Source organism: Pipistrellus kuhlii, unplaced genomic scaffold (genome assembly GCF_014108245.1).
Source record: "Pipistrellus kuhlii isolate mPipKuh1 unplaced genomic scaffold, mPipKuh1.p scaffold_m20_p_12, whole genome shotgun sequence".
NCBI lineage: Eukaryota > Metazoa > Chordata > Mammalia > Chiroptera > Vespertilionidae > Pipistrellus > Pipistrellus kuhlii.
The window spans coordinates 15,488,791-15,504,836 of NW_023425427.1; the positions used below are offsets into that span (position 1 = coordinate 15,488,791).

The window sequence follows — 16,046 nt, forward strand, 5'->3', positions numbered from 1 at the left end:
AGAAAGATCCAGGTCTTTGGCTCAACCATCATGACCTGGCCGCAGGACTGGTGCAGCCCAAGAGCTGCTACTTGCCACAACCAACCTTACAGGGCACTGGTGCTGACTTCCACAGGCATCCTGTGGCCAAGCCCAGTAATTTAAATATATATATATATATATATATATATATATATATATATATATATATATATATATATAAATAATTGATTTTTCACAGAGGAAGAGAGAGGAACAGATACTTAGAAACATCGATGAGAGAGAAACATTGACTCAGCTGCCTCCTGCACACTCCCCACTGGGGATGTACCCACAACCCATGTACATGCCCTTGCTGGGAATCAAACCTGGGACCTTTCAGTCCGCAAGTCAACACTCTATCCACTGAGCCAAACTGGTTTTGGCAAGCCCAGTAATGGCTGATGGTGGGATGTACTGGTCATAACCACACACTCTGACTCTCTCTGGCATGCATGGCCCACGGTGGGGCCAAACCTCCCCTCCCTGGCTTTCTCCTGATCCCCCTTTTCGGCACATTCCCCGCTGTGCCGGCACTGGGCATCCTGAGACAATGAATGTGTGGTCCTGCTCCACAGGGGCTGGCTCCCAGCGAGAGGAGACACACCCTCTTGTGAGCAGCTAACCGTGTCCCTCTCCACCCACAGTCTTCTCGGAGGAGCTGCCACCTGAGCGGTGACCCAGGGGACCGGATAGGAACCAGCAAGATGAAGAGGAGAGAGGAAAGTGGTGCCACGATGGGAGAGAGAGCACAGCGTAGACACAGGCACGGCAGGACGAGGGGACACGGTTTGCTAGGGGAGGGCTTTGGCCAGCCCAGCAATCCAGGTTTCTGATCCGTCTCCATCCCACAGGCACCGCCCTCGTTCCGTCCATCATGCCTTCCTGGGACCATCAGAGCTACCTCCTGGCCGGTCTCCTTTCCTTGGGCCTCTCTACCTCTACTCCTCCCCGCTCCCAGCAGCCGGCTGACCTCACCAGCATGAGCCTCAGACCCTGTCACTCCCCAACGCATACAAATGCTCAGCACCTCCATTGACCTGCGGGGTCATGACCAAGTTCATCAGGCATGGCATGGGGAGCACTGGGAGCACTTTATGTTAACCTGCCTACGGTTGGCACTCACAGGCATGGGGAGCACTTTACGGTTGGACTCCAACCTACTTCAGCCTCCTGATTCGTTCCTGGCTTCAAGTGTGCCGTGTTTCAGCCACTGCCGGCTACTCTGCATTCCACAGTCACGCCCTGCTCTCTGCCCTGCCGTGCTCTGCTTGGGCTGTGCCCTCTGCCTGGAATTCCATCCCTCCTCCTCCTCCCCTGCATTCGTCTTTCAAAACCCTCCCTTCAGGCACCCTGTTCAGCCTTTGCAGTGCTTCCCAACATGGATCTGGCAATTCTCTTCCCAAACTCCCCTAGGCATCTGGCCAGGTCTTCCAGAATGCTCATCCCAGTCTGTGCTGGAGCACATCTATACCTCTGCTCTCTCCCCGAGGAGCCTGGGTGCCCCTCAGAGGCCAGCTGGAGTGCATCTTAGTCTTCTCTGAATCCCCAGCACCAAGCACTGGGCATCCACTTCCAGCTAGGAAAGGGATGGTATTACTTGGACACCCTTCAGGTCAACTTTACACCTGTTGCCTCCAGCTGTTTGCCAGGACACCCAATTGCTGCCCTCAGCAGGTTTGGAAGAAGGAACACATTATGAAAGGTATCTGGGTAGGGGTGTCCAAATGGGACCAGAGTTCACTAATGGGGGTTTAGGGGAATAGCCAAGGAGAGAGTAAGATCTTTGTGATGTTTCCTTTGGTCTGGATTCAACTAAACCCCTACTATCTCCTCTCACTCCCCCTTAGAGCTTTTGGCAAAGCACAACACCAGGCCACAAAACTGCAAACCCAAACGGTCCGTCATAGCATGTCTCTCCTACTTCAGTAATGAAAACACTCCGCTCTTTTAACTGAGCACACGGACACTCAGATTAAAAACTGTATTTCCAAGGCTCCCTTGCAGCTAAGCTGAAGCATGCATGAAATTAAGTTCCTGCCAAAGATATGAGAAGTGCCCAGTGGCGATGTCCATTCACCTCCCTTAAACCAGGCCCTTGCATAATGGCTTTTCTCCTTTCCTTTTCCCTTTGCCCTGCTCCTCCACTGCAACACTCGGAATGCAGTGGTCACGGGAAGCCTACAGTCCAATCGAATGCCCAAATGTGGTTTGTTTTGGTCTACGTGTTTGAATGAGCTGCCAAAATGTCAAAATAGGAAACTTGTTACATAAAAATTCAGATTTCCAGTATCTCTTGAAAAATTAGATTTCAACAACTGGTGACACTGAGTATTAGGTGTCCTTTAGTCAAACACAAACTCCCGTTTGCCCCAGTCCCCACCACTCCCTATTGTCTCTGACATAGAGACCAAGAAGCAGTGGCCATTTACCTGGCTTTGCTGCTGCTTTTCTTCCTGGAAGGTTAAGTCAAAGCTTTCTTAGGTACACATCGCTTTCAAGAGTGGAAAAGTAAAAGCTGACCCAAACAGGTCCATCTTTCTCCCTCCAGGTTTACGACCTCCCTGAGGTTGTGAGTGTTTGGTCTGCTGCCCCTCAAACAGAAAGTGTTCACCGGAGTGGGAGAGATGGGGAAGAAACAGCAAGGGTGGTGGAGACTGGGTTTAAACTTTATCTATAGGGATTATTTTTCTTTTCAAGGGTGATTTGAATCAAATGAGATACCAAAAAAAAATTATATTTGTTAAATTTGGATGATGGGAATACTATCGATAGTATAGGTATATTCGGTACTTTTCTATATGTTTACAATGTTTCCTATTAAATATGTCACCATCAAAAAGGAAATGGCCCAGCATCCTCTGTGGCAGGTGCTGTGCTGGGAGCTTGGCGGGGCTGGTGTCGGGAAGGCTTAGCAAGGGAGGGGCGGGAAGTTCAGCCTTAAAAAATGAAAAGATTCCATCGTGAATGAAGGGTTCCAGGTCCAAGAAGTCCCCCAGCAAGCGGCAGCAGAGAGGAGGGGGCTGGAGGGAAAAGGAGGGCATTCTGGGGAGGTCGGAGAGGGGGGAGGGGGAGGTGGACCTGGGGTCAGAAGGCAGAGGCAGGGTGGGGACACACGGACACCTGGCTCCACTCACCCGCACTGCCGCCCCCCCGCCCCCCCCAGGCCCATCCTTGGCTCTGTGAACAGCCTGCAGTGTTTCTAAGGATATGCGCCTATTTTTAGAACAGAGATTTATTTCTTTCTATTTCAACTGTTTACTTCTGTCCCAGGCTTGTGAATCTGCCGGTTTGTGTTACAAAGGCAGAATCACGGCCCCATGGACCAAACTTGGCGGTTTCTTTCGTGGCCAAGGGGGTCCTCCCGCTTACAGGTCACGATCTGGGCATGAGCAGGGAGGACGCCACTCCGTTTTAGAGTCGGTGGAAAGCCCTGTGGTGGCGCAGCAAGTCGCAGGCTCTCATCTGGGCTCTGCGGCCGACTCGCTGTGTGACCTTGAACGAGTCCTGTCCCGTCTCTGGGCTTCAGGCTGTTCTTGCTTTGAGTTTTCATCATCACTCAGATGGTCCTGGTAACACTTCCCTCACAGGATGGTACGAGGTTTGATGGGATCCATGAAACACCAAGTACATGACACGTGTCCAAGAGGGACTCCTGAGATCAGGGGTTCTTTACGTGCTGCATGTATGTATGTGCCGGCTGGGGAAGGGAGGGTTAGGTAGGCCCTACGAGTGTTTTTAGCTCTGAGATCCTACAGTTCTAGGTTTTCTCCTCCATCCTTTCTTTCTATGGTTCATGGGCCCTTTTCCCTGTTCTTGATGCATCGTGGGGCTAAGGAGGGCAGGTGGTCTATCGCCGACTAGCTGTGTGATTCTGGGCACCCACTACCTTATCTGAGAATGGTGCTAACCGCAGCCTGTGAGCGTCCGCCTCCTGGAATCCTTGAAGAAGTTTCGTGTGAGGGTCCCCACAGCACACAGATAGCAGCACCTGGCATGCAAGACGACCTCAGGAGAGAACAATAGTCCTTCCTGCTACTATTGCTATTATTACTTCCGGCTTTGCAGGGGCCCCATCATTTCCCATGGCAGTTTCTTTCTTTTTTTTCTTTTTTTTTTTTTTTTAAATATATTTTATTGATTTTGTACAGAGAGGAAGGGAGAGAGATAGAGAGTTAGAAACACCGATAAGAGACAGTCATCGATCAGCTGCCTCCTGCACACCCCCTACTGGGGATGTGCCCGCAACTAAGGTACATGTCCTTGACCAGAATCGAACCCGGGACCCTTCAGTCCCCAAGCCGACGCTCTATCCATTGAGCCAAACTGGTTTCGGCCCCATGGCAGTTTCTGTGGTTATGACATGTCACAAATTCCCAATGGCTGTCTTCAATGTCAACTCTTAGGACCCAATTTCTTCACACGGTTGGAATTACTTCTACCATCTTCCCTCCTGCAAATTTTTATTTTATTTTATTTTATTTTATTATCATTATTTTTTTTTTTACTGAAATACTAGTACCTAAAAAAATATTCTTGCCGAAACCAGTTGCGGGCACATCCCCAGTAGAGGGTGTGCAGGAGGTAGCTGATCGATATCTCTCTCATCGATGTTTCTAACTCTCTATCCCTCTCCCTTCCTCTCTGTAAAAATATCAATAAAATATATTTTTTTAAAGTCTTTCTTTTTCCCAAAGCCTCATTAACAAGCAACACTGATAATGAAAGTCTTTGGGTTGGTGCTTTCCTTCTTTTCTTGAGATTAATATTTATAGTAACAATAACATAACTTCAAAGGACATCGGACTGAGAAAAACAAGTTGCTGGTAATGCGCAGGCCCCTCGCACACGTGTGCACAGCGGGCTGTGGGGAACAGCCCAGGGTACCGGGTCACGCCCGCCGAGTCTGGACCCCCAGTTCCTCCGTGCTGCATCCTGGGAGGGTTACTTCATCTCCCTAAGCCTCAGTTTCCCCACATTCAAAATGAGGCCGGTCACAAAACCTCTCGGAGGACTAAAGGAGATGATCCACATGAGGCTTTGCCCACGGCATCCCCAGAAAATGTTAACCACCAGGGGACCCTATAGCTTTCAGAAAAGCACAGCACCAGGCCACAAAACTGCAAACCCAAATGGCCCTTAAGAGCATGTCTCTCCTACTTCAGTCATAAAAACACTCCACTCTTTTAACTGAGCAGATGATGGACACTCAGATTGAAATCGATATTTCCAAGGCTCCCTACCCTGATGCCTTTCAAAGTGTTCCCTTTTCCAAATCTGCTTGGGGCAGCACTTGGTTGACCTGGCAAACGGCTGGAGGCAGCAGGTGTAACGCTGGCCTGAAGCGTGTCCAAGGAATACCATCCCTTCCCTCAGGTTTATTACCTCCCTGATGCTGTGCGCCGCGTGACTGGCCGCTGCGGAGCGCCTGCCTGTTCTCCCCGCTGCCTGGTCCAAGGGCAATCTGAGCCGAGGAGTTGGCTCGGCTTCAGAGCAGCATCCACTTAACTCCGGAGAGACGAGAAAGGGCAGATCCTCTTGGGGAATCGGTCAGCGGCGGATACTTTTAGCACATGGAGCATTCCTCTCCGGGGGAGTCCAAGTGCAGCAATCTCATGATAAGCTCGAGTTTTTCCAGGCCCCAGAGAGACAGAAGGCTTAGGGGACTTTTTTCTTTCTTTCTTTCTTTTTTTCTTCCCCCAAACGAACATGAGTCTAGAGTCCTCTGCTGCAAGCGCAGCTGCCTTCCAACTCCGAGTACTCGACTCTGCCACATGACACCGGGGCTTAACAATTGCATCATTGAAAACGTAACCCCCTGAAGCCTGAGCTGAATTCAGGTACCAGGACTGCCAGGCCTCATTGGGGTGGCCACGTCCTAAGTTACATAAATGCCTATTTGCTATGTTGTACACCTGAAACTAGCATTAAATTGTAGATCAACTGCAGTTGAAAAAAAAACTAAAGACGGCCAGCCATTGCTCATAGAATCATGGCTGGTTAGAAGAAGAATTGTAACTGTGGGTGGTGATGGGTGTTAGACGTAGTGGGGTGATTATTTTGTAATATGTACAAGTACTGAGTCATTATGTGGTAGACCTAAAATGAATACGTTGTTATAGTATATCCATTTCAACTCAATTTTTAAAAGAAAAGAAAGAGAAAGGCATGGATGCTGAGGGCAGGAGGGGTGTCCAGGGCCCGGGGCTGGCCGCAGCCGCTCTGCAGAGGAGGACGGACTCCGAGAGGGCCGGCGCCTGCCTGCACGGAAAACAACGTCGGCCGCGAACATGAACGTCTGCGCCTCAGGTTGTTCCCAGGAAGGAAGGAAGATGACTACATACAGCTCCGTCCCCAACGACAGGCCTGGAGGCTCCCATGAGGTTTTCTGGGGGTGCGGCTACGACGTGAACTCAGAGCAGGGTCAGGGCGCAGCCACTGTCAGCGTTTGGGACCTGAACAAGTTACTACACCTCTCAGTTTTGTCTTTTCTTTTTCTTTCTTTCTTTCTTTCTTTCTTTCTTTCTTTCTTTCTTTCTTTCTTTCTTTCTTTCTTTTCTTTCTTTCTTTCTTTCTTTCTTTCTTTCTTTCTTTCTTTTTTTAAATATATCTTTGTTTATTTGAGAGGAAGGGAAAGACAGAAACATTAATGATGAGAATCATTGATCAGCTGCCTCCTGCACGCCCCCTACTGGGGATCAAGCCCGCAACTCAGGCACGTGCCTTTGGCTGGAATCAAACCCAGGACCCTTCAGTCCGCAGGCCAATGCTCCATCCACTGAGCCAAACCAGCTAGGGCACCTCTCAGTTATATAGATAGATGATAGATAGATAGATAGATAGATAGATTGGGGGAAGACAGAGAAGGGTTTGTTGTTCCACTTATTTTTGCATTCCTTGATTTTTGTATGTGCCTTGACCAGGGATCATCCCAGGGATGGAACCTGCTCAGAGAGAGTAGAGGAGATAACCGAGGCCAGTCGATTTTTTTTGTCGGGACGATGCTCTTACATACTGAGCTACCCAGCCAGGGCCTTCTCTCACCTTCTTGTCTGTAAGGGGATGATAGTGGTGTCTGCATTGTAGGGTTATGGTGATGGCTGAATGATTTCATATTGTCAAAGTGCTAAGACCAGCATCTGCACAGAGAAAGCACCACATAAGCCCTTATAAAACAATAATTAAAACAGGAGGATATTGTCCTGAGAGTTCACGTCGTAGCTGCACCACCAAGAGCATAACAGAGAAGACGGTGGGCCTGGGTCTGGCCTGGCTCGGTGTGGACGTGTGACCGAGAGCAAATTCCTGTCCCTCGCCGGGCTCAGCGCCTGCTCTGCCAGTGGGCGGGCTGGACACCTGCTGGCCCCTGTGCCCGTCCGGGCCGGCCGGCTCCGATGTCCCTCACGGTCTGCATACCTCCGGCCGCTCCCCGCGCTGTGATTGCGGAGCCTGGGCCAAGGGCGGTGAAATGTGAGCTGGAATCTGTGCTCTCAGAAGGGAGGGAGGCCCACGAGATCTTCTCAAAACTCACACACTGACTTGCAAATCAGGTAACGGAGACAACTCCCGTGAAGGGCCCGATTGTGCGGCCGGGACAAAAAGCCCATCGGCCTCGGCTATCTCCTCTCCTCTCTCTGGTTTCTCTTTTCTTTCCCTGGGACTTAGAGAGAAAGGGGTCTTTGAAAATGTTCGTCTCGAAACCACTGGTCTCAAATTGCCCAGCCTACGCCCCAGTCCAAGCACACAGCCTCCTTCCTCCCTCGGGGGAATCCGAGCCCCCGGGCCTGGGCCTGTGACACCGGGGCACGGAGCTCTGGGGCCCCAGGGTCTCCATCCCTCCGGGAGACACAGCACCCCTTCCTGCAGGTCCCCTGGGAGAAGGGCTCCAGGGAGCCTCCTGGGGACCTGCTGCTGGGGCCAGGGACCCTGAGAGTTGGGGCGGGGGCACTGTGGGAGCTCCCTGCCAGTCTCCAGGTGAAACAGAGCTCCCAGCTGGAAACCAGCCGGTCCCTGGGGGCTTACCCTGGGTTCTGAGAGGCTCCTCCACCTGTCCCCTGTCCACTCCCACTCTGTGCTTGCCCCTGACCCTGTCATCGTCTGCCCGATTTGCAGTCACAGCCTAATCTAACCTCCTTCTCATGCGACAGCTCAGGACAACTCCCCCAGCCCCGAAGGCCAGAGGCCCCAGGCCTTGAGGGCCCTCCAGGGTATGTGTGTGTCTGCGCTTCCCCCTGGGGACAGCAGAGATCCTGCAATATGCTGGGAGGGTGGTGGAGAGGGCAGGACCCCTTTCTTGTTGTCAGAAAAGAACTCTGCTACCACAGGCCGGGCAGGACCACAGGGCTCCACGTGAGCCCCTTCCACCTCTCCCTCATCTCCCCGCCATCTGGCATCTCCGCTGGCCCATCTGTCCTGATCCTGAGACAGCAAGCCCACAAACCCTCCACAGACACATGCTGAGACTCCCTGCCCCAGCTCCCTTTTGTACAAGACCCTGTGCTCACGGCCTTCCCTCTGCCTAGGATCCTTTGTTTTTATTCTCGACTTAGAAAAGCCCACGGCCCGGTTCCAATACCGCCTGTCCTGTGAAGCCTCCCGCCAGTAAGGATTAGTCCTCTCCCTGAGCTCCGGTCTGCTCCCATGTAGAACGGAGTTTATGTGACATCTGCTGCCCGCGGGACCGAGCGCCTGCGGGTCAGAACGCCCGCCCGGCCCCCCTGTCGGCAGCTGGCACCGGGCCTGGCGCCCGGCGGGTAACCGAGCCGTATTCACTGCGTTGACTACAAGTACCACATCCCCCTTTGTTCTCACTTTGTAAAGCTGTTTGCTCTTGCAGCAGTGATCTAGGATAGAATTAGAACGGAATAATTTTATAGCAACGAAGCTGGAAGCTTGGTGGTTTCTTGCCCTCATCGCTAGTTTTTGTTTTTTTTAAAATATATTTTATTGATTTTTTTACAGAGAGGAAGAGAGAGGGACAGAGAGCTAGAAACATTGATGAGAGAGAATCATCGATCAGCTCCCTCCTGCACACTTACTGGAGATGTGCCCGCAACCAAGGTACATGCCCCTGACCAGAACCAAACCCGGGACCCTTCAGTCCGCAGGCCAACACTCTGTCCACTGAGCCAAACTGGTTTCAGCCATCACTAGTTTTTACTGAAACCCAGGCTAAGAGAGAGCCATGGTGCAGGCCAACAATGCTGCCTTCTAGTCAACTTGAGCAATTTCGTCAGGGGAACCAACTCCTCACAGGTTGGTTTGGGGGGGGGGGGCGGATAAAGGGGGTGGAGGGGAAATAGCAAGATGACAGTGTGTTGCTGGCAGAAGTTGTCAATCTATGGGGCCTGCGAACCAGGGCCCTAGTCAAGGATTCTAGGTTTCTAGAAAGAAACCACGTAACCAAATCTAGAGACAAGACAGATTATAAGCTCAGGGACATTTGGCCCTGAAAAGGACCAACCAATTCCATCGTTTTATGGGTGGGGACACTAGGCCTAGGCAAGGACAACAACTGGCTCAAGGCCACATGGAATAAGAGACAGGGCCAGGGTTGGAACCAGGATACTCATTTTTCCTGCTAACCTACTGCCTCTACATGAGCTGGGATTACTTGAGGGTTAGTGGAATGGTACACAAGTGTTCTTTTTTTTATGGATCACTATTAAACTATAGCTAAGCAATGACAAGTTTTTTAAAAAGGTGTAAAATGTCCCATTTTTTAATATAAAAATATAGCATATGGAAAAATTCACTAAATTCAGTAGCATTCATTACCTACCTTCTCCTTGCTGGATGTTGACCTGCATAGCTGAGATAGAGATGTGGAGTGAAGGCCCCTGCTAGCTAGTGGGCCTCCTAGGAATCCTCCCTGAACCTGCTCACGGCTCTACGGTGCCCGGCCAAACCACAGACATACCCAGGGAGCCGCTTGCCTTTTGATGCTGTGATTCCAACAGCAGAGGCAAATTCTGAGCATCAAACACACTTAAGAGTGCTGGCTATGAAATGCAATGATAAAAACATCTAACACGTGAAAGATTCTTCTAGTCTTTTATTTCTTGGTTAACTTGTTGCATGACACATTTCCCCCCACCATCCTGTAGCAGCTGCCTGGATGCACCAGTGGAACGGGCTTTTGCAGACTCAAGGGCAGTGCTAACTGGTGGCAATCTTTGCAGGGCTGGGCCCCGGCTCTCTAGGAGTCTGCATGTGCTCCGTCTCAGCGTCCAACACACGGAGCTGCTTCTCCCATCGCCAGGATCCACAGGTCCAGCAATCAAGGTAGAAATGGGAGTGGCACCGCTCACTGCTACCCCTAGTGACTCACTGGCAAAATTTTCACTTCCTGTTCCTGTGACCTTATGCTCTCCTGGCCTACAGGTCTTAGTTCAGGACTTAGTTCCAAAGGGAAAAATGCTTCCTCCCGGAGACACAACAATGATTCCACTGGACCGGAAGTTAAGACTGATGCCTGGCCACTTTGGGCTCCTCCTACCTCTGAGCAATAGGCCGAAGAGGAATTTCTGCATTGGCTGGAGTGATGGATCCTAATTACCAAGGGGAAACTGGACTGCTGCTCCACAGTGGGGGTAAGGAAGCCTATGTCTGCAGTAGGAGGTTGGTTATTAGGGCTTTCTTAGGATTAATTACCATGCCCCAGGATTATAGTCAATGGAAAACTACAACAATCAATCCAGGCAGGGCCGCTAATGGCTCAGACCTTCAGGGATAAAGGCGTGCGTCACCTAACCAGGCAAGGAACTGTGACCAGCTAGGTGCTTGCCAAAGGGAAAGGGAATACAGAATGGGTAGTGGAAGAAGGTAGAAGTTATAAATACCAGCTAAGACCAGGTGTATTTCCTTATTTTGTTATGAATGTTTGCAGGAGTGAGTGTGTTAAGCGAATATCTTTGTTTTCTTTCCCCTTAGTCTCTAATCTTTATTTTATTCTGTAGCATCTAAATATTGGTCATTTACATCATAGGACTTAAGTTACAATATCAAGAAGAGCAGAACTGAAACACTGGGTCTCTTCCTGGCTCTGAAGCCTGCCAGCGTTTGGAATAAAACTATACCGTCCACTTTCCCAGGTGTCCAGCTTGCCGACTGCAGACCTTGGGACTTGTCAGGCTCCATAACTGTGTGAGCCAATTTCTCATCATAAATCTCGTTCTCTATGTATTTACATCCTACTGGTTCTGTTAGAGAACCTTGATGAATACAACACACACACACACACACCTGCAAAGGCAATGTTATTCCAATGCAATGGCCATGACGGAAAATGGAAGCGACAGCACCGGTCCCTCCCGCGGGTGGTCACGGGGGCTGTCCCTGTGCCTGTGACAACGTGGTCCCCTCGAGCCTACTCACATCCGGGTCCAGCTCATCCAGCTCGTTCTCCAGGGTCCTGAGCTCATCCTCCGTGAGGGCTCCGAGGATCTCATCCTCGTCCAGGTCGCGGTATTTCTCTAGCTCTCGTCGGTACGACATTGTGAAGACCTCGTCTTTGTCTTCTGGGTTTCCGTGCTGAAACAAGACCTACCAGAAAGAGAGGGATCTTAGAAAGACCCTTCTGGGGTCTGCCTTCAGGGAAAATAAGTGCTTGTCATTCACATGGTGGCCTGGGCACGTCTTATGAATCGTCAGGATGATAATACTATAGGGGAATACTGCACTAACTTGGACTGATTCCATAATAAAACCACGCCAGGTGAAAATGTTATTACCTGAGGGCAGGTAATGTAATGAATTCTAATTCATTGCTCTGGCAATATCACTAATTATGAGTAGCTGGTTATTATAAATGGCTTAGGAGTGCCTGAAAACTATTTTTATTCTTCAAGTAGTTTACTTTTCTGTACAATCCTCCACCCTTCACCCCACACCCCGACGGGAAACACGAACGCTGGGAACTCTGCCAGAGCTGTTGTTCGCGGAGGGCGAGGAGCAGTGGTTAACTGAGCACCTGCTTCCCGCAGGCCCTTCACCTACAATATCTCACCCACAACCCTCACAAGCAACGGCCCCCAGTAATGTCAACTCTTACTACCATGTGCCAATTCATGCATTAGGCAATTCATAAGGATTTCCTAATTTCATCTCTGAGGTAGGTATTGGCTGTTATCTCCATGTTGCAGGCGAGGATATTGAGCTTAGAGAGGCTGAGAGACTCCCAGAAATCACGACCCTGGGAAGCAGCAGAACTAGCATTAGAAGCTGGGTCTGCTGGCTTTCCCAGTGCATGGCTCCAGCCACTGTATTCCAACACCTTGTTCACTGAAACACCGGAGTCCTGGCCTGGGGAGAGTGCCTCCTCCAGACCCTTCATGTTACTCCCGAGGGAGCCGGCTCAGATGGTCCAGGCTCCTTGCAGATAGAATTAGTTAAGTTTAGATGAGGTCATGGTGAGGAAGGGTGGGCCTCTAACCCAGAAAGAGGAAATGTGGGCAGCCGGGCCTTCAGGGAGACACCATGTGAAGATGCTGAAGGCAGAGATCAGGGTGATGCTTTCACAAGCCAAGGACACCAACGATGGCCAGCAAACCCCAGAAGCAGGGGCGAGGCTGGGACAGATCCTCACAACCTTTGGAAGGAACCAACCTTGCCGATACCTTGATCTTGAACTTCTAGCCTCTAGAACTTTGAGACAATAAATGTCTGTTGTTTAAGCCACTCAGTGTGTGGCACTTTGTTATGGCAGCCCTAGCAAGCGTATACAGTCAGTGTCACCTTCTTCACCGCAGTCTGTTTTTAGATGCCTCCACCCCATGCAAACGCACAAAACCCGTGGCTCATCTGTGTCATGACTGATGGAATTTTCCAGAGAGAAACAAAAACCAGGGAAAGACAACCAACAAATCAATCAAAAAGGTGGTATTAACTGTTAATTAAAAAACAACTAGAGCCGTTAAAAATAAACTAAAACTGAAGTCCACTAAGCTAACAGAAATGTCTCCGTTTCAGAAGGCAGAGATACGCGTTATTAATGTGGGTTTGTGCATGTGGGGGCATATTTGTAGGAGAAATCCAAGTGTGTGACAGCTGGCTTGATAAGAAAGATGGAGCTTCCCAAACACAGAAAACCCCAGCGCATCCTCTTCTCTAAGAATGGCTCGCTTGGCCTGACATCTTTCTCTGACCAGACCCCAAAATGCAAATGTTCAGGCCATAAATTACGCCCCCCCCCGCCCCATTCATTTCTATTTACTTCCAAAGAAAGCAGAAGCAGCTGACAATGTTCTGGTATAGACGAAAAAAATCCTTCCTGAAGGCTCTCAGAGAATAACCTAATTTGGCTTTTCCTACGTGGAGCCTGGAGAGGTCTCCATCCCTGGGCCAGGAAGCACCCTAGTCAAGGGCTTAGAATCTTCCAGAACCAACCCATAGAGCTACCTCTGAACAAGTGTCTCTTACGTGGGCTGTAAAACACGTTTCTGGTGCTCAAACAGGTTTGGGTTACATGAACTTCCACAGGGCTCTGGGCAGCAGGACTTCCAAAAACTCCTGGCATGTTCCACACACTGAATGTCTCCAAGGGGGGCGGGTTGCAAGCAGAATTTCCCGTCCTTTTGACCAGAAAAACGTGTCTCTGAAAAACTGCTCCTGGAATTGAGCTCTCGTGAAAGGAAGTTGGGAAAACAGCCTTCGACTCACCCCTGGGGCCCGAGAGAGGAGCCACTCAGACTCACACAGGGAGGGACTTAGGGGCAGGACAGCTGGGCAGGTTTGGCTCAGGAGCTGGCTTGTTTGTTATCTTTTCTTCTTCTTTTTTAAAATTTATATTTTATTGATTTTTTACAGAGAGGAAGGGAGAAGGATAGAGAGTTAGAAACATCGATGAGAGAGAAACATTGACCAGCTGCCTCCTGCACCTCCCCCCGCACTGGGGATATGCCCACAACCCAGGTACATGCCCCTGACCGAATTGAACATGGGACTCCTCAGTCCACAGGCTGACGCTCTATCCACTGAGCCAAACCGGTTTCGGCTTATTTGTTATCTTTGTCAGCTGATTTGCATGACAAACCTTAAAACAGTAATGGACGGACACTGAAGAGAGATGAGCCAGGAAGAAGGGACAGGGGAGAGGGGAATCTATATCAAAGCCGGCTTGGAAGAAAGGAACAGGGAGGGAGCAGGGAGAGAGGAGGTGGGGCCTCCGGGAGGCCAATCTGAGGGGCGCCGTCACTAAATTTCCTGAGGATCAAGCCTGGCTTTTAGCGCACACAAGCAAGATGACAATCCCCTTACACACTCCACGGTGCTGCTGAATTAAAAGTCCTATTTCGAAGGATTTTAAAAGGCTCTTTCTATTGTCAAGTGTCCTGTGAATATTACAGAGTGATGAGGCCTGGTGTTAGATTCACTGAGAGGCACGGGGCACTTCGAAGGTAAACTTTGAAGCTCTGAGCTTCAAGCCACACTCATCCACTTGGCTCCCAGGCACGGTTTTTCTCTCTCTAAAGCGCGACTCCCCCTGCGGTGGATGACAGGGAGCTGGAGGTGGGGAAGGGAAGGGATGAGAAGGGGGTGAAATCCCCAGCTACTGGAGCCCACTTATGATACGGCTTGGAAGAGATGGCATGTTACAGCTGTTAATAAAAGGCCCCTGTCTCCTAAGAAGAGAGTGGTCATGGACACACACAGGCCTGTGATTCCCAAGACTGTGGTTGACGTGAGAGTTGTGGTAACTCCCCAGGGCACCCTCACGGGATTCCTCTCCTCTGGGTCTCCACCTGTCAAGTGAGCATCAGTGGCCTGGGAAATTCTGCATGTATGGCAGCAAGGTGCGGCTCACTGGACTGGTGTCTTTCTCTATACAGCGGAGGGTCAGAGCACTCTTCCCGCTCCCCTGCTCCCCCGCCCTCGGGGTGTTGTGAGGAGTAACTGGCAACAAGCAAGGGAGGCATTGCCGAAATCAGTTTTGTTTCAATGGATAGAGCATCAGCCTGCAGACTGAAAGGCCCCAGGTTCGATTCCAGTCAAGGGCATGTACCTTGGTTGCTGGCACATTCCCAGTAGGGGGTGTGCAGGAGGCAGCTGATCCGATGTTTCTCTCTCATCGATGTTTCTAACTCTCTATCCCTCTCTCTTCCTCTCTGTAAAAAAATCAATCAATAAAATATATATATATTTTAAAAGGGAAGCAAAAGCTGGGCTGGTGCATGGGCAATGCAGGCTCACCCTGGGAGCCCTTATGGTGAGGCTGCTCCCCAGCACATCCTCAGAGCAGATGCCCTCAGGCAGAGCTGTGTCTCACAGCCCTGAGCCTGGCGAACGTCCTGGTAGGGAACAAGCACCTGTGGGTTTTGGTCTCACAAGTGTCCTTGGAGCTTTGGGCAGGTCCCTTCTCCTCTTGGCTCCTCTCTTTTCCCACCTTTACAGTGGAGAGGTGTGACCAGGTCTTGGGGGGCTGGGAGCCCGAGAGGGGGAGGGGGTGGGAGGAGGAGGGGGGAAGAGGGCGTGGAGCTGCCAGGACCCCCAGCATGGCCCTGCTGAGGCAGAACCGCGCCTGCTGTGCTTCCCACACCAGGCCCGCGGGAGAGGCAGCGAGAGAAGGAAGGGGCAGCTCAATAAACGTTAGCAAACACCCATTTAAAACTCACAGCTTCCAGAGCCGGCGTGTATATCACACGGACAGCGCGTCGGCCACCCTGCTTCTCAGCAGCCTTACGCTGCTGCTGCTAAACATGAAAAACACACTTCACAAGCTGTGCCAGGACATAAAACCGGGCGGGATGGGCAGTAAAAACGGACGGGTCAAGGGCTGAGGCCATCCGTCAGCGGCTTCAGAAAGGGAGGTCGGAGACAGGGACGCTCCTGGAGAACCAAATAAGCCTCTAAATCTCTCCCCGAAGTGGGTCCTGTCACTGCTGCTGCCTCTCCAGCCTCTGCCCTGGGAACGCGCGGAGGAGGCACCGGAGCAGCATCCTGATTTATGGCCTACACTTCCCCGAGGTCAGGAGGAGCTGAGTCACAAGTCCAAGTGGATATTTTCCACTTAAACCATCTTCTCATTCCAG

The 16,046-nt window shown here is 50.8% G+C and overlaps 1 protein-coding gene across 3 annotated transcripts in view; it reads right to left on the bottom strand.

Annotated features, from left to right (window-relative positions):
* Window positions 1-16,046, bottom strand: part of TMOD1 (tropomodulin 1) — a 71,702-nt gene that overhangs the window by 42,967 nt on the left and 12,689 nt on the right. For all 3 annotated transcript variants that reach the window (XM_045579976.1, XM_036433260.2, XM_045579975.1), the window contains exon 2: window positions 11,395-11,562. In XM_045579976.1, coding sequence (XP_045435932.1) covers window positions 11,395-11,514 — 120 coding nt within the window. In that variant the 5' untranslated portion in view covers window positions 11,515-11,562. The remainder of the gene's footprint in view (window positions 1-11,394; window positions 11,563-16,046) is intronic.